The 21953-nt window shown below is 40.0% G+C and overlaps 1 protein-coding gene across 1 annotated transcript in view; it reads left to right on the forward strand.

The window, feature by feature from the left end:
• LOC117519456 (collagen alpha-1(XXIV) chain) overlaps positions 1–21953 on the forward strand; it is a 240449-nt gene that overhangs the window by 47819 nt on the left and 170677 nt on the right. Inside the window, 2 exon segments of the mRNA XM_034180800.1 lie at positions 18978–19031; positions 19499–19552. Of these exon segments, the coding sequence (XP_034036691.1) occupies positions 18978–19031; positions 19499–19552 (108 nt within the window).

The raw sequence follows: 21953 nt of genomic DNA on the forward strand, positions 1-21953 counted from the left end.
GTCATTAGTGTACAGTAGATGATACGTAATAGCATGGGAATCAGATGTGGGAGTGACAGGACTCTCCCATAATGCCTTAGGATGTTTACGGTCCATGCACAGACAGTCCTGCCATTCATCAGAGAGACATGAAAGACTGAGAATTGGTTGGTCAATATAAAAAAAAAAATCCAAGGAATTTATATGGTGCCTGAAGTCAAATCTGTTCAGTTTTTTGACATCTGTCCTGGATTTCAGTGATACCGCAGTAGTAATGAATTTTTATTTAAATCATGTACGTGAGTGTTATGAGTTTGATTTAACTTTTCCCAAATGCCCAAAAGAATTGAGGAAAAGTCTGTATTCTGGATTCTGGATATAGTACATTGAAATCGATATTGTTCTGAGACAACATAATGTATGAAGGTCAGCATCTGAATTATTTGGCAGAGCTGATACTGTAACAAGTAATCACACATTAGAAACAGACAAAGTGTTCATCCAGATAATGCTGTGCTTTGAGAATGCTCCCCACATTTCACAAAACATAGGGCCTACACATGTAAAATAAATCAAATGGAGGTATGATTTATATGGCACAAGGTCCCCACTAGTGCCAATAAAACATTTTGACATTACTCTCAATCATCTCCTTGAAAATGAGACACAGTTAGAACAAGCATGTTGGTTATGTTGGCCACACGGTTGTCTTTGAGGTAGAAGCCAAAGATTTTCTAGAAATGTATGACGTGTTGATTCATATTTCACAGGTGCTTTTTGTTCTCCTGTGTTGTGAAATTGTGGTGTTTGTCAGGGATGTGTTTTGGTTCCTACCCTGTTTAATGCTTACATGGACTGGGTGACTAGGGGCGTAGAAACCAGCATCTTGGTGCCTTAGTTGGTGAAGAAAGGTTTACTTTGACTTCATAGATGATGCCATGATCTTTGTAGAATCAATGGATCCCCTGATGGCAGTACTTGAGAAGCTGAGTGCAGAATCAGAGGGTCTGGGATTAATAATAACTTTTATTGTTGACAAGTGTGGAAATTTGTCTTTGGCTTCACAATTTTCTTTAAAAGAACACACAAAAGGATATTCAACACAATCACCACACAGAATGTGTTGAACTTACAGAGACATTCACTTATCTCACCAGTGGCATTTATTGTTTCTGTCTTCACAGAACATGTCCGAACAGAAATGTTTGGCAATGCCAATACCTTTGCAGGACAACAAAGGTTCAAGTCTTTAGGGTCTTGGTGCGTATTGTTTTACTGTATACTTGGGAAATGTAGATGCCAACCACCAATCTAAGACAAAGATGGGATGTCTTTGTCTCTAGACCTGTTTGGTAGTTTCTTGGGAAATGCTAGAATGTTTTTGTTCTCAAACAAGCGGTTACTTAGGAGACTCAGATGAGGAGTATCACTTGCATTTTTAGGGAAGAATGTCAGTTATGGTATTTTGACTATGTGACACACACAAAAAATGAGGTGGGCTTCATAGATAATTGGCAAAGCTTCTGGGGAAAACCTGGTCTTGTTAGGAGAGACGGCATCCATCCCACTTTGGATGGAGCCGCTCTCATTTCTAGAAATCTGGCCAATTTTCTTAAATCCTCCAAACCGTGACTATCCAGGGTTGGGACCAGGAAGCAGAGTTGTAGTCTTACACACCTCTCTGCAGCTTCTCTCCCCATGTCATCCCCTCATTACCCCATCCCCGTAGAGACGGTGCCTGCTCCCAGACCACCAATAACCAGTAAAAATCTATTTAAGCATAAAAATTCAAAAAGAAAAAATAATATAGCACCTTCAAGTGCACCACAGACCAAAACAGTTAAACATTAGGTCTCTCTCTTCTAAGTCCCTGTTAGTAAATGATATAATAATTGATCAACATATTGATTTATTCTGCCTTACAGAAACCTGGTTACAGCACGATGAATATGTTAGTTTAAATGAGTCAACACCCCCGAGTCACACTAACTGCCAGAGTGCTCGTAGCACGGGCCGAGGCGGAGGATTAGCAGCAATCTTCCATTCCAGCTTATTAATTAATCAAAAACCCAGACAGAGCTTTAATTCATTTGAAAGCTTGACTCTTAGTCTTGTCCATCCAAATTGGAAGTCCCAAAAACCAGTTTTATTCTATCGTCCACCTGGTCGTTACTGTGAGTTTCTCTGTGAATTTTCAGACCATTTGTGCTTAGCTCAGATAAGATAATTATAGTGGGTGATTTTAACATCCACACAGATGCTGAGAATGACAGTCTCAACACTGCATTTAATCTATTATTAGACTCAATTGGCTTTGCTCAAAATGTAAATGAGTCCACCCACCACTTTAATCATATCTTAGATCTTGTTCTGACTTATGGTATGGAAATTGAAGACTTAACAGTATTCCATGAAAACTCCCTTCTGTCTGATCATTTCTTAATAACATTTACATTTACTCTGATGGACTACCCAGCAGTGGGGAATACGTTCATTACACTAGAAGTCTTTCAGAAAGCGCTGTAACTAGGTTTAAGGATATGATTCCTTCTTTATGTTCTCTAATGCCATATACCAACACAGTGCAGAGTAGCTACCTAAACTCTGTAAGTGAGATAGAGTATCTCGTCAATAGTTTTACATCCTCATTGAAGACAACTTTGGATGCTGTAGCTCCTCTGAAAAAGAGAGCTTTAAATCAGAAGTGCCTGACTCCGTGGTATAACTCACAAACTCGCAGCTTAAAGCAGATAACCCGTAAGTTGGAGAGGAAATGGCGTCTCACTAATTTAGAAGAGCTTCACTTAGCTTGGAAAAAGAGTCTGTTGCTCTATAAAAAAGCCCTCCGTAAAGCTAGGACATCTTACTACTCATCACTAATTGAAGAAAATAAGAACAACCCCAGGTTTCTTTTCAGCACTGTAGCCAGGCTGACAAAGAGTCAGAGCTCTATTGAGCCGAGTATTCCTTTAACTTTAACTAGTAATGACTTCATGACTTTCTTTGCTAATAAAATTTTAACTATTAGAGAAAAAATTACTCATAACCATCCCAAAGACGTATCGTTATCTTTGGCTGCTTTCAGTGATGCCGGTATTTGGTTAGACTGTTTCTCTCTGATTGTTCTCTCTGAGTTATTTTCATTAGTTACTTCCTCCAAACCATCAACATGTCTATTAGACCCCATTCCTACCAGGCTGCTCAAGGAAGCCCTACCATTAATTAATGCTTCGATCTTAAATATGATCAATCTATCTTTATTAGTTGGCTATGTACCACAGGCTTTTAAGGTGGCAGTAATTAAACCATTACTTAAAAAGCCATCACTTGACCCAGCTATCTTAGCTAATTATAGGCCAATCTCCAACCTTCCTTTTCTCTCAAAAATTCTTGAAAGGGTAGTTGTAAAACAGCTAACTGATCATCTGCAGAGGAATGGTCTATTTGAAGAGTTTCAGTCAGGGTTTAGAATTCATCATAGTACAGAAACAGCATTAGTGAAGGTTACAAATGATCTTCTTATGGCCTCAGACAGTGGACTCATCTCTGTGCTTGTTCCGTTAGACCTCAGTGCTGCTTTGAATACTGTTGACCATAAAATTTTATTACAGAGATTAGAGCATGCCATAGGTATTAAAGGCACTGCGCTGCGGTGGTTTGAATCATTTTTATCTAATAGATAACAATTTGTTCATGTAAATGGGGAATCTTCTTCACAGACTAAGGTTAATTATGGAGTTCCACAAGGTTCTGTGCTAGGACCAATTTTATTCACTTTATACATGCTTCCCTTAGGCAGTATTATTAGACAGCATTGCTTAAATTTTCATTGTTACGCAGATGATACTCAGCTTTATCTATCCATGAAGCCAGAGGACACACACCAATTAGCTAAACTGCAGGATTGTCTTACAGACATAAAGACATGGATGACCTCTAATTTCCTGCTTTTAAACTCAGATAAAACTGAAGTTATTGTACTTGGCCCCACAAATCTTAGAAACATGGTGTCTAACCAGATCCTTACTCTGGATGGCATTACCCTGACCTCTAGTAATACTGTGAGAAATCTTGGAGTCATTTTTGATCAGGATATGTCATTCAATGCGCATATTAAACAAATATGTAGGACTGCTTTTTCTCTTTTTGCTTTGTATGCACCACTCTGCATTTAATCATTAGTGATTGATCTCTGCTCCCCTCCACAGCATGTCTTTTTCCTGGTTCTCTCCCTCAGCCCCAACCAGTCCCAGCAGAAGACTGCCCCTCCCTGAGCCTGGTTCTGCTGGAGGTTTCTTCCTGTTAAAAGGGAGTTTTGCCTTCCCACTGTCACCAAGTGCTTGCTCACAGGGGGTCATTTTGACAGTTGGGGTTTTTCTGTAATTATTGTATGGCTTTGCCTTGCAATATGAAGCACCTTGGGGCAACTGTTGTGATTTGGCGCTATATAAATGAAATTGATTTGATTTGATTTTGACACATTTTTCTAGGAGTGCTCCTTCATGCCTCATTGTTAAGGACCCCAGGAACTAGAAAACTGCAAACTAGTTGGTGTTTTGTATTAGTAGTTTTGGTTGTACAGTTTGAAATTCTCTTCCTAATTTTTTATATATATATATATAAATATTCCTGTTCCACTTCAGCTGTGGTGTTCAACTTTTACCTATTGTATGTGGAGCTCATTGACTGAACCATGTGAAGTGATGTCAGGTTGGTTTTTGTCAGTCATGCCACCAAGTGGGAAACTTCAGTGGGTTCAGAAGTGTGCCATTTTCAAACTGTGGTGTACTGTGAAACTAGAGATCAGCCCAGTGCTTTTACCTTGGTTTCCAGTAGTCTTTGTAAAAGTGTAAAACTGCAAGTGTTTATTAACCATAAAATGTAATAGATAGGCAAACACATTTATATATTAAAAAGAAAGACATCTGGGCGATCTACTGTGGTTCAGAATGCAAACAAATAAGTTGGTGCAACTGTGCAACTCTGGGTATTATTTATGCACATGTTTGCGATGAATGTGGATCAGACTGATGACCACAGATTTGCTGCAGAAACACTCTATTGACACTTGTGTTAACTGTAGGACAGGAGTCGGCAACCCTGCCTCTGGTGATCACCTGCTCTGCATGTTTTCCAACCCTCTCTGCATCGCCCACTCCATCCAATCAGGAGCTCAGACACACCGCCCTTGACCAGTCAGACGTGGTTGCAGCAGGTACACAAGGAAAACATACTGGGCACGTGATCTTCTGGAACAGGTTGGTGACCCCTGCTGTCGACCCACAAGCAATAGATAAGTGAATGATGGCCCCTCCCCTTCCATGTTTCCGTTACTATTCGTGTGGATACGCGCATGACTGTTTGTTGGACTTGTGGGTAAACTTTATGACTAATAACAGAAAAAAAATTCATCAAGCATCTTAGGGATTTATCTCGCTGACTTCTTCACCCTACAAACAACCAGTGTGTGTAAACAACACGGGCACATATGGACTTGTGCGTAATTTCTGACCTTGTCGCAACATTATCTGATTTCAAGTGGAGGGTCTGCAATCTGCTATCATAAAACATGGGAACATCTGCTTGCCTGCTGTTCCAGCAGCTTGTACGCCCACGTTTCTGCATGCACTAAAACAAAAATCAGTTCCGAACACTGCTGCGACCTGTCGGTGAGTCATGCTTGGACCCCCTGCCCCTTTGGTGGAGGTGGAAAAAAGTAGAGAGAGAGAGAGAGAGAGTGAGAGAGACTCTTTGTTTCAGAATGTGAACAGTTTGGCTTCTTGAAAGAACACAGATGCGTAAAAGCCCCTGATGCAAAGCTCTGCTGACATGTGTTTTAAGCACTGGCTGAAAAGTTACAGCAATGCAATTACGGTTACTCAAAGAGGCTTTCAGTCTGCTGCCCTGGACAGAAAGGGACTTCAGGCTGCCCTCCCATGCCGAGTCGTTGTAAGCCTCAGTGGCTGTCAGTCAGAACAGGAAATATGACGCTCAGGAACCAGAGAGGTAATAGCTGTTTGGTGCCGGTAATTGCTCACTGACAGACAGCTCAGCTGTTGAGGAGAAGGTATGCATCTGATGTGTCAAACAACACGCAAGACATCAGATAGAACATACAACCACCAATCTGCTGTAACAGCTTTGTTTTTGTCTCAGTGGAAAAGAAAAGCCAGAATAACCTCTGACAGCAACATTTTCAGTATTGACAGCAACAAGTTGGATTATTGCACTGGAATTTTGTGTTGCTATAACATCTTTATGTGCAGCAAAGTCAGACTGTGGCAGTGATGTCCAGAGGGATGCGTTTCAACTTAAAATACACACACACACACACACACATATATATATATATATATATATATATATATATATATATATATATATATATATATATATATATATATATATATATATATATATATATATATAAGGCATTTTTATTGAAATCCACGAGTGTGAGGAGTAAAAACTCAGAGGGCTGTGGGTGTTGAAATGGAATATTGCTGTTTTGTGGTAATGCACTGAACATGAGCGTCACACATGTGGTCCAGGGTGACGCAGAAACTGAGTGAAGTCCAGATCCTCAAAGACAAGTTGCATTGCTGTGAGTGTTACTGTTTGACTGAGGAAAAAGTGGACATGGTGAGTGACTGTGGATTCTAAAAATGCAGTCATTTCTGGATTATTCTCGTATTCATAAATGTAAATGTATTACTGTAGGCCAGATGTTTTGAAACAGTATTCTAATTTAATTTTTTTTAACCATTGATGCCATCAAAGCATTTTCTTCAGAAATCGTATAATTTTGATCCTTAGTTTTCAAATAAAGGATTTGCCACAGTCTTACAACAAATTAATTAGTGGTTCAAATTGGGCGCCGCAGTCTCGTTTGAGGGCGGGCACTAAAGGGGTAAACTATGATGTAATTTCTCTACTTACAGGGAAAAAAAACACGGCATTTTCTCTGAGTTTTTGGGCGAATTACACGCAAACAAAGTGGAAATTCAAAGAAAAAGTGGCGATGCGGTGGGAAAGTGGACATGTTTTTATAATATCCTTTTTAGATATTTAGATATACCTTAGTATACTAGCATAGTTCCACCTTAGAATTAAAAATAATATATAAGATATACTTACTGAATTTTCATGTGTTGCGGTTTGTTTATGATCCGGAGCACAAACATGTCGAGACGTAGCTACTCTGGTTAGCAGTGTAGGCTAACACTTACCAACACGATGTCTCCCACTTGCTTTGTCTTCCTTCTCCACTGGGAACCAGAAAAAACACTTTTCGTGACTGCTTTGGTGATTGCACCCGAAAACAAAACAGTACACCATTTTTCCTTGTGAAGTTATGCTGTGTATATATTGCACAATGGCAGCGGCTGTCCCCATAAGTGGTTAAATCCAACAACTTCACGCAGGGTTCAAACGAGACTGTCGTGCCCTAACAGTTTATTATAGCTTGATTAGACTTTTTCAGAGTTAGAAGTTCTGAGTTCCCTGTTTTCGTTGAAAGGATCATGAAATTTGAACTGTATGTATGTTGCCTACAAGATTTCACAGAAAAAAACTCACAATATTTACCATGAAATCTCCCCACAATAAATACTTTACTGGCAATAAAATTAGCTGTAATTTCTGATATAGCACCTGTTATAATAAAGTAATAATAAAGTAATGTAATTGAATTACGCTCCATTACATTTGATAATTGATGATGTGATGAAACTGTATGTAAGACAACAAAAGGATTCTTCTTCTTCATTTCCTCCACCTCCTCTGTCTTTTGGCTGCTCCCATTAGGAGTCACCACAGCAGATCCATCCTCAGCATCTTTTTCCCTATATACCCTGTATCCCTCCTCTGCACAGGTCCATGCTATCTCAGTCACAATTCTCTGACATTGTCTTCAAACCGTCCTACTTGCACTGATATGTCACGTTCACTCCAGATAGTATTTTTTTTTCCTTCATCTCACAACCTGGGCAGCATAGTGGTTTAGTGGTTAGCAATGTTGCCTCACAGCAAGAAGTTCATGCAATCAATTCCCATCTGTGGCCTGTTTATGTGGAATTTGCATGTTCTCCCTGTGTTTGCGTGGATTCCCTCCAGGTGCTCTGGCTTCCTCCCACATCCAGAGACATGCAGGTTAGGTGGATTGGAAACTTTAAATTGTTTGTAGGTGTGCGTGTGTGTGAATGTGTTTATCTGTGTATATGTGGCCCTGCAACAGACTGGGGTCCTGTCCAAAGTGTACCCCACCTTACGCCCTATGACTGCTGGAATAGCAGGTATAGCAGGTGACTCTTAATTGAAGTACACAGGTATGGAAAATGGATGGCTTTCACAACCTATCTGAGGGGCATATGCACTGATGACATTCATCATCACCCCTTTAATTTCCAATTTCAAACGCCTGACCCTGTCAGAGAGTTGCTTAACCTCCAACACACTTTTCATAAACTGGTCTTTCAGAATGATGCTAACACTATTTCTCCACCCATCCACACCATAATATAATATAATGAACCCATCTTTGATGTTCCTGGCCTTACCTCTCTTACAGGTCTTCTTTTGTACACACAGTATATCTGCCTTTCTCCTCTCCAATGTATCAGCTTACTATCTCCCTTTACCAGTGATGCTGCCATCATTCAAAGTCCTGACTCTCACTTCCGCACTTCTAGCTTTCCTCCTCGCCCACTGCCCCCAGACGTTCTCTGCCTCTTTTTCTTCTTCACCCAACAGTAGTCCAATTTCCGCTGGGAATCTGTTGGACAACAAGGGGAACAGTTATTGTTAGCCTGTGCTTTAACCAGTTTGGTATGGAAATATGATTTGTGATCTGCATGTTTTATGCCAGATTCCCTTTCTGATGCACTCCTATTCATTTACCCGGGATTGCACTGGGACATCACTCTGCATTTAATCATTAGTGATTGATCTCTGCTCCCCTCCACAGCATGTCTTTTTCCTGGTTCTCTCCCTCAGCCCCAACCAGTCCCAGCAGAAGACTGCCCCTCCCTGAGCCTGGTTCTGCTGGAGGTTTCTTCCTGTTAAAAGGGAGTTTTTCCTTCCCACTGTCGCCAAGTGCTTGCTCACAGGGGGTCGTTTTGACCGTTGGGGTTTTTCCGTAATTATTGTATGACCTTGCCTTACAATATAAAGCGCCTTGGGGCAACTGTTTGTTGTGATTTGGCGCTATATAAATAAAATTGATTTGATTTGATTTTGATTTGATTGGGAGCGGCAGTGACTGAGTTAGAACTATGTAGGATAATTGTCGGAAAGAAAGAAAACAGTAAAATGGCACTGTGATTTGATTTTACATTTTGTACTTTAAAGAGAAATAAAGCTGAACTTCCTGTGAACAAAAGAGATTTATTTTCCTTCAAGTTATCAAAAGCTGCATTTAGTAAAGATAAAATGTTTAAAGCATACAGCTGTGAAGCAGCTGAGGCATGGCGCCAGAAAAAAAAAGGACATCACACATATGAAGAGGAGATAACATATGTGTGCACATGTGCTTGGATGAAAGCCCTTCAAATTATTCAAAGTTTTGCTAAATTTTGTCTCAAACCAGTGTGATTTATGCAATCAGCTAACTGTTCACTCTTACTGTGTCTGCCATCATGAGTTGAGGGTGTGTGTTTGGATGTCATTTCAAACACATATTTGTTTGTTTTATTGATTTCCCAAAATCCTGTGGCTGTGGGCTGAAATTGCAGACATTATTCACATGTAGATGGCAGGCCAGGACATTTCTGTGAAGCAGGTGTGGGTGGTCGGACCAAGCGACAGCCTTCAGAACTAACACGAAAATGCCAAAAGCGACAGTTTCTTGATTGCTCACTTGACACTGTCTCCAAAAGCCTCAATCCCCGTAGAACTCCATGTTGATGATGATGATGATGAAAACCTTTTATCTGATTAGCATTCAACCCCCCAAATGAAATACAATTACATATATACATACATACACATACACATATTCAACAAAAACATTTGAACAAGGGATGACACTAATCAAAAGGTATAGGCTGAAGCTCATGCTTATTATGCCTAATCTTTTTACAAAAACAAATTCAGCAAGGTAACATAAAAAAGAAAAAAAAACTGAAGCACTTTAGAAAATTAATATATAAATAAATACAGTTCCATAATAATAATACAACCAAAAGTTACATTAATTACATTATCATTCTTCATACTTGATTTACAGTGAGGAAAATAAGTATTTGAACCCCCTGCGATTTTGCAAGTTCTCCCACTTAGGAATCATGGAGGGGACTGAAATTTTCATCTTAGGTGCATGTCCACTGTGAGAGACATAATCTAAAAAAAAATCCAGAAATCACAATGTATGATTTTTCTAATGATTTATTTGTATGTTACTGCTGAAATAAGTATTTGAACACCTGTGAAAATCAATGTTAATATTTGGTACAGTAGCCTTTGTTTGCAATTACAGAGGTCAAACGTTTCCTGTAGTTTTTCACCAGGTTTACACACACTGCAGCAAGGATTTTGGTCGACTCCTCCATACAGATCTTCTCCAAATCTTTCAGGTTTGGAGTTTCAGCTCCCTCCAAAGATTTTCTATTGAGTTCAGGTCTGAAGACTGGCCAGGCCACTCCAGGACCTTGAAATGCTTCATACGGAGCCCCTCCTTAGTTGACCTGGCTGTGTGTTTGGGGTCATTGTCATGCTGGAAGACCCAGCCATGACCCATCTTCAATGCTCTTACTGAGGGAAGGAGGTTGTTTGCCAAAATCTCGCAATACATGACCCCATCCATCCTCCCTTCAATACGGTGCAGTCGTCCAGTCCCCTTTGCAGAAGAGCACCCCCAGAGTATGATGTTTCCACCCCCATGCTTCACAGTTGGGATGGTTTTCTTGGGGATGTTCTCATCCTCTAAACATGGTAAGTGAAGTTGATTCCAAAAAGCTCTATTCTGGTCTCATCTGACCACATGACCTTCTCCCATGCCTCCTCTGGATCATCCAGATGGTCACTGGTGAACTTCAAATGGGCCGGGACATGTGCTGCTTGAGCAGGGGGACCTTGCTGCCCTGCAGGATTTTAAACCATGACAGCATCATGTGTTACTAATGTAATCTTTGTGACTGTGGTCCCAGCTCTCTTCAGGTCATTGACCAGGTCCTCCTGTGTAGTTCTGAGCTTTCTCAGAATCATCCTTACCCCACAAAGTGAGATCTTGCATGGAATCCCAGACTGAGGGAGATTGACAGTCATCTTGTTTTTCTTCCACTTTCTAATAAATAATCATAACAGTTGTTGTCTTCTACCAAGCTGCTTGCCTGTTGTCCTGTAGTCCATCCCAGCCATGTGCAGGTCTACAGTTTTGTCTCTGGTGTCCTTAGACAGCTCTTTGGTCTTGGCTATGGTGGACAGGTTGGAGTGTGATTGATTGAGTGTGTGAACAGGTGTCTTTTATACAGGTAACAAGTTCAAACAGGTGCAATTAATACAGGTAAAGCGTGCAGAATAAGAGGGCTTCTTAAAGAAAAATTAACAGGTCTGTGTGAGCCAGAATTCTTGCTGGTTGGTAGGTGATCAAATACTTATTTGCAGCAGTAACATACAAATAAATTATTAAAAAAAATCATACATTGTGATTTCCGGATTTTTTTTTTTTTTTTTTTTTTTTTTTAGATTATGTCTCTCACAGTGGACATGCACCTAAGATGAAAATTTCAGACCCCTCCATGATTGCTACGTGGGAGAACTTGCAAAATCGCAGGGTGTTCAAATACTTATTTTCCTCACTGTATATATTTCTGTAATATTTTAGTTTTAAACATGTTCTTAAATAATGAAAGTGAAGTACACCTTTTTAATTCATTGTCACAGCTATTCCATGAATTAACACCTCTTACAGAAACACATCTTTGCTTTATATTTGTTTGTATCTTAGATTTTTTGAAAATACTTGTTCCCTTCAAATCATATCAACTCTCTCTGATTTCAAACAGCTTCTGAATATTGCAGCAAAGTAAATTATTGTGTACTTTATACATTATCTGTGCCATTTTAAATTCCACTAAATCATAAGATTTAAGGGTATTCCTGTCAATTAACAAAGCCTTAGTTGGTTCCCTGTAATTTGATCCATTAATAATTCTTATAGCTTTTTTGCATCCTAAAAATAGGAAAAGTGTTGGTTTTATATATATATTACCCCATATCTCTAGACAATAAGTAATATATGGAAGTAATAATGAAACATAAAGTATGTATAGTGACTTGTAAATGTCCAACAATACAGTCAAAATAAACCATCCGTGGTTCTCAAGACCAGGCACCTAAGTGGATCTATTCTTCTTTTGTTTAGATATTTAGATATACTTCAGTATACACTAGTAGAGTTCTACCTTAGATTTGCAATGTATAATAGAATAATATACCTTACTGAATTTTCATGTTTATAGCCTGGGACCAAAATAAATCAATCAATCAATCATTTTTTTTTTTATATAGCACCAAATCACAACAAACAGTTGCCCCAAGGCGCTCTATATTGTAAGGCAAGGCCATACAATAATTATGTAAAACCCCAACGGTCAAAACGACCCCCTGTGAGCAAGCACTTGGCTACAGTGGGAAGGAAAAACTCCCTTTTAACAGGAAGAAACCTCCAGCAGAACCAGGCTCAGGGAGGGGCAGTCTTCTGCTGGGACTGGTTGGGGCTGAGGGAGAGAACCAGGAAAAAGACATGCTGTGGAGGGGAGCAGAGATCGATCACTAATGATTAAATGCAGAGTGGTGCATACAGAGCAAAAAGAGAAAGAAACAGTGCAAAAATAATGGTAGATGGCTAATTCCCCTTTAATGACAACTATACTGGGTGTGAATTTTTATATAACCCATTAGTTTAGCCCAATTTTAAGCCATAAATTTATTCATAATTAGAGGCATGGTTGATTTGATTGACAGCTACCATCTAGATGGCTAGCCTACTAGCACAGCGCTAGTGGTTTGCCTGCTAAAGGGGGACCCATTCCTTTTTCAGCATTTTTAGACAGATATGAGATAACTTGGATTCCTGAGCAGTTAACTGAACTAACAGTTGAGGCAACCTGTCAGTCATAATTTTTAATACCCACACCAGGGTCGGACTGGGAACAAATTTCGGCCCTGGCATTTTTGCTCTGGACCAGCCCACTATTGGCCCGACGAATCCACCCCCAAACACGCACCCCCACCCGTCCATACCGAACCCCCAGTGAACAAATACTATACACCTAAACACCATGAACACACACCTAAACACACACTTTCACTGTCATTTCACCTTGATCATAGCACAAAACGCGTTCCGAGCGCCACGAGGGGGCATCCTGATAACATTAAAGGCAATTACATATTTTGACAAAATGACAAGTTTAAATGACTATATATATAAAACAAACACTAAATAAATAGAAATGTTTATTATAAATGCAAAAGGAAATAATTTAACAATGACTGCAATATATATATATATATATATATATATATATAAAACATCATGAGGTTTATGTCACAAAAATCCTACTTTACAATCACATTGCAGTCATTGTTAAATTATTTCCTTTTGCATTTATAATAAACATTTCTATTTATGTAGTGTTTGTTTTTCTGGTTGAAATAAGATATAAATAATCTACCAGACTTCAAAAATATACAAGTTTCCATGTTATTTTATTTGTCTAAAAATAAATGTCTGAGGTTCCTTATGTTAAACAAGAACTTATCTAATCTGAAATAACAGGTGGTGTTAATACAAATGAAAGGTTTCTAAAGAACCATTTATTGATTTATTTACCTATTTTAATTACAAATTTTGAGGTAACAACAACAGAAAAACATTTCCAATGATTTTTCTTCAGAAACCTGCTCTATAAATGAGCAGTCCTGTCACACGTTAATGTTTTGTACAGATCAGTGGTTTCTGCACCAATCGGATTGGTCCAATCCATTTTGTAGAGATCAGTGGTTTCTGCCACGAGTCTTCCATGTTTTGGCCCGACGCGCCGTTCCTACTGGACAATGCAAAGGTACGTTACAGCTCAGAGTGTCGAAAGTTGGCGCACCTCATCTCAACAGAACACCGGCTCTGTGGTATGCAGGAGATCACTTGACCGAGCGTCTATACGTTCAAATAATAATTAAAAAAAATACTGTTGTCACTCTTCACTCTTAGTCAGTCTCTTACAACGGTGTAGCGTAAATACACGAGCTTTCCAGGAGCGCACGTCTCCTCCGGTGCGCACTTTTTTTGGGGGTGGGGGGGGGGTGATGATAAACTCATCGCCCCCTTGATATATATGTATATATTTTTTTTCTGGCACCGGGTCTGACAAAACGGAAGCAAAAGCAGCACACAAGCAGAAAAAAGTTTTTGTGTCTCCAAAGTGTGTGTGTGAGTGAGAGGGAGAGAGAGAGGTCATGTGTAACCACTGCTAGGATTCACATTGCATTTAAAGATTAACAAAAGTAAAGCACAGTTAATTAAGATAAAAGAAACAATTCCAACCTTGTAATCAGTAGGAGAGTGGAGAGAAGTCCAGGCGCCAAGGAGTCAGTCCATTCACAGGGGCAATCTGATTGGGCACCCTGTATGCTTCTCCGATTGTCATTGGCTGTTGGTCATGTCAATTATTGTGCTCGATGTAAGTCATCGTTGTGTGATCAAACAGAAACAAAACTGAAACCTAGAATAAGACTGCGCCGTGTATGAAACACTACAGAACTTTTATTTTGACACAAATTCAGGAAGTGGTTCTGCAGCTGCGCTGATTAAATGCTGTAGCTTCACCGATCACAGACTTTCCTCGTGTTGACAGCAGCGTGCGGTTCGAGAACACTGTATATTTCCATAATCTCTATAAATATGGGCCCACGCACGTCTAAACGTGCAGCGGCCCACCGGGCAAATGTCCAAAATCACAGATTATCAGTCCGAGGCAGACCCGCACCCAAGCCAGCTGTTAATAGATCAACCATCCAATCTGACAAAAATATGTTAATTACTCATCCAAATACTGCTCACTAGCCTATTAGCCTTAGCTAGCTTGGTAATTCTGACACAGGTGAGTGTGCTTGTCTCTCATTTGTTCCACCCGGGTCATGGTGGTTTCGCCCACTCTCTGCCTCTTTACCCATATATGAGGGGGCCAGAATTAAGTGCTGCCAAGATGGCTATGCCACTTGAGCTTCTGAAAATAACCTATGGGTGATGTCATGGAGGGTTATCCATTATTTTTATTTTCTGCTGGTGGGTCTAATGCAGTTTAAAACAGGCTGCTGCCAGCCTGTGCTCACTAAGTGTCCCCCACTTTCCAAATGTCTTATGAGGAATTAACAACAAGAAGTTTCCCTCCAAGAACTCTCCTGAAGAAATGTTGAGTCCGCCTGAAGCAATTACAGCAGGGGTAGGCAACCTGTTCCAGAAAGAGCCATGAGGGTGCAGGTTTTATTTGCAGCCACTGACTCCACCAGGTGATTTCACTGATTAACTGATTCCATCTGCTCAAAGTGATATTAATCAGTAAAATCACCTGGTGGAGTCAGTGGCTGCAAAGAAAACCTGCACCCTCATGGCTCTTTCTGGAACAGGTTGCCTACCCCTGAATTACAGCCATAATTTGAATCTCAGAGGCCCTAAAATGTGAACCTTTGTTAGTCAAACTTTACAGATCTGGATTTTCCATGATTTAGACATTGACTGATATGAACAAACTGTGTAAAAGAAAATTAAAAGGAAGATGTTGGAATGAGTGTGGGATGAACTTCAGAGAGAAAGCAAAAATGGTTCTTCAAGAAACAGGTGGTCCTGACATGTGTCACACAGATCCTTAGAAATGTGGATGAATCATATCACTGATGTCTATAACTGTTTATGCAAAACACAATTTTCTACCACACTCTTCCCAGCCAACAAAGAAGAAAGAAAGATTAACAAATAACTTATGGCAAGTCAAAGTAAATTTTTTGCCTATGAATAAAACATTGAAGGAGTCCTATTGTGCCAAATCTTTTTAAATCTTCATTTTATGGTTAAGTATTACTTTTGTTTTATGCTAAATATTAATTACTATGGCGTTCCCATTCCTTTACATCAGTCTTTCTCCAAGAGTGGTCTGTGAGTGACCCCTAGTGGTCTGTGAGTATAGTGGCAAAATATCATTTAAATTCATATCACATTCTAACTTAAAAGTGACTCAAATACGCTGTGGTAAGCAGACCTATTGTTTTTGAATATGAAAGCAGACCTATTGTTTTTGAATATGAAAAAACGCTCCTGGGGTGACAAAATGGAAGGTTACCTCAATGCAGATGACCCACATCTAATGTGGGAGGGACTGAATGCTGCAACCACATGGAAACCTAAATGAGCGAGCATTACTGACTTTGATCCCTCATTGCCAAATGATCTTAATCAGTTTTATTGTAGATTTGAAACTGGGAACACTGAGCCTGTTGTCTTTTCATTTGAGCAGAGTGGACTTACTATCACTCTGGAAGAAGTCCAAAGGGTTTTGTCCAGGACCAAGGTGAGGAAGGCCCCTGGACCAGACAGAATCCCACCCCAGGTGCTCAAACTGTGTGCAGAGCAACTAGCTCCTGTTTTAACAGACCTTTTTAACTTGTCACTGCGGTACTGTACTGTCCCTTTATCTTTTAAAAAGTCAGACATAATACCAGTACCTAAGAAGATGCCTGTGACCTGTTTAATGACTATCGGCCTGTGGCCTTAACCTCTGTTTTAATGAAGACTTTTGAGCGTCTGGTGTTGGACCAGTGTCTGTGGACCCACTCCAATTTGCTTACAGACGCAACAGGAGTGTCGAAGATGCCATCTCCTTCACGCTGAACTCTGTGTATAAGCACTTGGACAAAGGAAAATCTTATGTCCGTATGCTTTTCATAGACTACAGCTCTGCTTTTAATTCTCTTGTTCCAGTGCAGCTCATTCACGAATTGAAAACTCTTGGCTTATGTGATGCCATTTGCAAGTGGATTTTAAACTTTTTAACTGGTAGACCACAGAGGGTTAAAATTAACAACTGTTTTTCAAATGTACTTCTTGTGAATACAGGTTCTCTGCAAGGATGTATTCTAAGTCCTCTGCTCTACACTTTGTACACATATGATTGTGTTGCGTCCTTATGCAGAGGTCTTATCGGTCAGAGGTTCAGTATGTAGTCCAGTGGAGTGAACAAAATCATTTAGTTCTTAATACTTCAAAAAAAAAAAAGGCAACTGTGCACACTGACTGACAAGCACTTTACTATTTTTATTATTTCTTATTGCTCTTATGCTTTTATTGTGGCAAGTGTTATCTATTTCTTCATTTATTATTTATTATGTCTTTGTGTCCATGTTTTTAAAATGTATGTTTGTGCACACTAAGCTCTTGCAATGTTTTTCCAATGTAGTTTTACTGCAAATGGCAAATAAACTGAACTGAACTGATATTTTTGGAGTTAGGTGGTCTATGAGATTTTTTATTTGTTAAGTGGTCCTCTGTCTGAAAGAGTCTGAGAAACACTGACTGCTCTACGTGGATGCTGATACTCTGTATCAGCTTGCCGATGACTGATTGTGATTGGAGGGTTGATAACATCCATATCAGACCATTATTTTGGTTTACTCTGGAACAGAGTAGTTTTTTTAATGTATTTAATTAATTTATTTATTATTTTTATACCACAGTATCTGTGCATAGTGTGACTCTAATCTAGTTCAGCAGCAGCATCTGCAGCACCTCCCACTGGATCTTTTTTTTTTTTGCTTTTTTCACTATTTTAGACTTTCCCATGTTAATATAGCATTTTATATTTTATGTTTTTTCTGGTGGAAAAGCAGAGGGATCACCCACCAAACACTTTCTTCCCAGAGGTTGTGTTTTCAAGGTCAGTCATCCAGGTATTTAATCTCGAGCGGCGGTTTTTCTCGGTGAAAACATCGCCGAGCTCCATACAAACACATGTAATTTGGCCACTTTTCAAAGGGGTCAAACTCGTCAATAAAGTCAATTTAATGTACAATGGCTCATTTCAGGTCATCTTAAGGTATAAATCTCACCGTTCGAGGCAATGAGAGCTGTCAGCTGGCTGTTAGAAGCAAATTACAGACAAATAAAAAAAAACAGCTGATTTCAATAGAACAGCATACAGCCAAGCGTGTTTTCACACTAAGAAAAACTGCCCCTCGAGGTTAACTGCCTGGATACCGACATTGAAAATAATATACATTAAAAAAAAAGTACCCCCAGCTAGAATGATGCATTTGTCCAGTCTGCTGTCACAGGTGAGATTTTTGGTCTCTGTTGTGATCAAATTTGAATGACGAATAAAAAATCCTCTCCCGTCATTTGCCTGAAAGAACGCTGCAGTGACGTTGTTGTGACGTTGCGTCTCTGAAAGGTTTTTCAACTTGAAAGGGTGCACAAAAAAAACACCTAAATAAAAATTTCTTACATTTTGTAAATGCTAGTGATTTTAAATCTAAAAACTCAAGATTTTGTAACCAGATATTACCTCTGAGGTGATTACAGAGATGTTAGCATGCTAGCTAGTCACCATGAAACACGTTTTTCTTTTACCATTCCAGAGCATCATGCTTTGGCAGTACAACTAAATGCCAGTTGGTGGACAGATGAAAACTAGATTTACTTTCCTCCTGTTGAGAGCTATGAAAATGATGGATTTATTGAAGTTTAAGACTCAAGGGGCCATTGAGACGTTTTGAGCTTGACCGAGAAAAAGTAGCGCATGATTCTCCATCTTTTGCTTCAGAGAAACCAACATTTCTTGAGAATGTGTGAAGTTTGATTCACTAGGTGCAGTGTTGAGAAATGTTGGTTCCTCTGAATTCAAAATATGGAGAATCACACCCTTGTTCTTGGTCAGGCTCAAAACATCTCAGTTGCCCCTAGTAACTTTCCTTCAGGATAAATAAGTTTATTCTGATGTGATTTTTAGGGTTTAAAGGGAGCTCCAGGGCTGTCTCCAGGCCAGGCTGCACCAGGAGAGAAGGTAGGAAATGTTTCCCGTGATGTCCATCACCATGTCTTGCTTCTTTCTTCTGGCTTCTTTTTCTGGGTTTCTTCTATGCTCTATTTTCTGCTACTGTATGCAGTGCTGCCCCCAGTAGTAAACAAAAGGCGAGCAGAGGCAGTGCCAACATGCTGCAGCACACAAATAAAAACCTGAAAAATCTCCCTGGTTTTTCATGAAATATATATTTGAAAGTAAGCAATGGCACTTTCTGCTTATTATACTTCATTGCATCAAATTGCATTAAATCAAATCACGTTCAATCGTTCCATAATAAAAAGTATTGTTTTTGAATTGTGTTGTAGCCCAAATATCTAGATACATATGCTGCTGTGCAACATGTCCAATCCTTCTGTCTGTTGATGTCCTGACTCAGTGTTCATAATGATAGTGTGCATTTCACCTTGGCTTTACTCGTTTTGTATTTTATTCGTTCTTTCCAACAGGGTGACAGAGGTCTACCAGGGCTGCCTGGTTCAGATGGATTCCCAGGTCTACCGGTAAGACACAGTATGTTAACATAGTCACCATTTAACTACCAATCAGTGGTGAAGAATGTCAAAATCTGCCTGTCTGTCTGTATGTGTCTCTTCGGCGCTCTATATCTTGCTCTGTATCTATACCCCATATCCCTACCAATATCTCTTTGGCGCTCTGTATCGCTCTCTATATCCTTACAGCGATCTATATCGCCCTCTAGATGTTTATAACCTTCTATATCGCTTTCTACATCTCTGTAGCTCACTACCTCACTGTCTATATCTGTATAGTGCTCTATATCTCTGTCTCATCTTTCTATAGCTTTCTATGCTGTTATCGCATCTGTCTGTAGCCCTCTATAGGTACGGTCAGACCTATATTACTTCCGCCACCATTTTGGATTGCCTCTGGAAAAAACTGTCTGCACACTCTCAACCATTGTTGATATAGTCGTCTTTACCGCTATTTATTTGCAAAGGCCTGCTGATTTCGTCATGCCAAATGGTGTATGAGTATGTGGAGAGCCTTGATAGGTGTGCAACAAAAGTTGCTACAGTTAAAGTTAAAGTTGCTGCAGTTAAAAAGCTCGTAGTTGGATCTCACGATCAAGCTGATGCCCCACCGCGAAGCGAGCTGCCGTCTGTCCCAGCTCCTGCCTCTCGGCGCCCCCTCAATGCTCTTAGCTGAGTGTCCCGCTGGGTCCGATGCATTTACTTTGAAAAAATTAGAGTGTTCAAAGCAGGCCTGGTCGCCTGAATACCCCAGCTAGGAATAATGGAATAGAACTCTGGTTCTTTTTTGTGGGTTTTCTTTCTCTGAACTGGGGCCATGATTAAGAGGAACGGCCGGGGGCATTCATATTGTGCCGCGAGAGGTGAAATTCGTGGACCGGAAAAAGATAGACGAAAGCGAAAGCATCTGCCAAGAATGTTTTCATCAATCAAGAATGAAAGTTGGAGGTTCAAAGATGATTAGATGCCATCATAGTTCCGAACATAAGCGATGCCAACTAGCAATCGTTATTCTCATGACCATCTTCGTTTACTCGGCCGATAGCAGCCAGCCATTTAACTCTTCTATCTGGACTTTTGTGGCACTTTGGGAGCTCGAAAAAACACACTTTTCAATCTTTTAACTTATCGTGGTTGGTACAGCCAACTGCAACACACGATCGTGGCATTCTCTGTGAAAACTGGTGTATATTAAGTAGAAGAAATGTGGCAGAACGATGCGAGCGCGATGTCAAGTAGGAAATGAGCACGACAGCGGTTTGTTTTCAGCAGCTCGCCCTGAATGTAGTAATGAACAAGCCACCAACTCACAAAGACAACTTGCAGTTGACTTTTCACTAACCTGTGTTGCTTTCTACTTGCTATTTTCCCTTCTTGTGTTCTCCATCTTGCATTGTCTTTTATCACTATCTTTAAATGCTTCTTCTACTTCTGTCTGTTTTACTGTTTTCAACCATTGGCCTCTCAGAGGTGGCTGTTAAAATCTGGTACTCCAAATCTAGTCAATGTGAAATGTCATCTAAAAGAGGAAAGGCGCTCTCTCCAAGGTCATGGCATCAGTGATGTACATGTCATCTGATGGTACCTCGGGTTGGGGGTGCTCTTGCTCAAAGCGGAAGAATTTCACACACACTTCTATAAATCAAAGTTGAAGGGATTGATACGTTTTCTCCAACTGCTTCACTGCTGTTGTATTCACGCTGTGCATAATGTGTCCATTGTATGTGCTGCATCACATTTAATGTCTTCTTTTGTCTATAATAGTTTGCACTTACTGAGTGCAATGCTTCACTCAAAATGACACACTGCTTGTCTGGTTTGAATTAAACCCGTGACCTTAAGGATACTTTGCCTCTCTTGCTGATATAGTAGGTGAGGCTCCTGTGCAGAGGCCTACATGTGAACACTTGGGTTGTGGGACCTCTTACTGAAGCTCTCAGTCACCTTCCCTCCCAGGAGGCCCCCGCACTGTTTGCAGTAGCTGAATCTAATACGCCCAGCATATGAACTGTGACCCGTGGAGTATTTTCAGAGAAAATAACGACTCTGAACTACAGTGCTGTACCGTTGTGTGGGCCTCTTTTTTTTAAGTTTGTGTATCAAAACCTCTGAACCAAATATTTGTGTCAGTGGCATCAGAAAGGCTCCCGTAGTCCTGATTACATTATAACCTAATCCCTACCACTGTGTGTGGACCCTGTAAGCATCTGTTGTTAATTATGTTATGTTATATTAAGGAGAAAATTCGACTAAAGAAAAGAAAACCCCTTGTTTAATAAACAAAGTCTTATTTGATTTACAAATGCTTAAGTGTAGTGTGTGTGTGTGTGTGTGTGTATGTATGTATGTATGTGTGTGTGTGTGTGTGTGTGTGTGTGTGAGTTGGGGGGTCCTGTTCATGGAAATGACC

This window comes from Thalassophryne amazonica, chromosome 10 (genome assembly GCF_902500255.1).
Source record: "Thalassophryne amazonica chromosome 10, fThaAma1.1, whole genome shotgun sequence".
NCBI lineage: Eukaryota > Metazoa > Chordata > Actinopteri > Batrachoidiformes > Batrachoididae > Thalassophryne > Thalassophryne amazonica.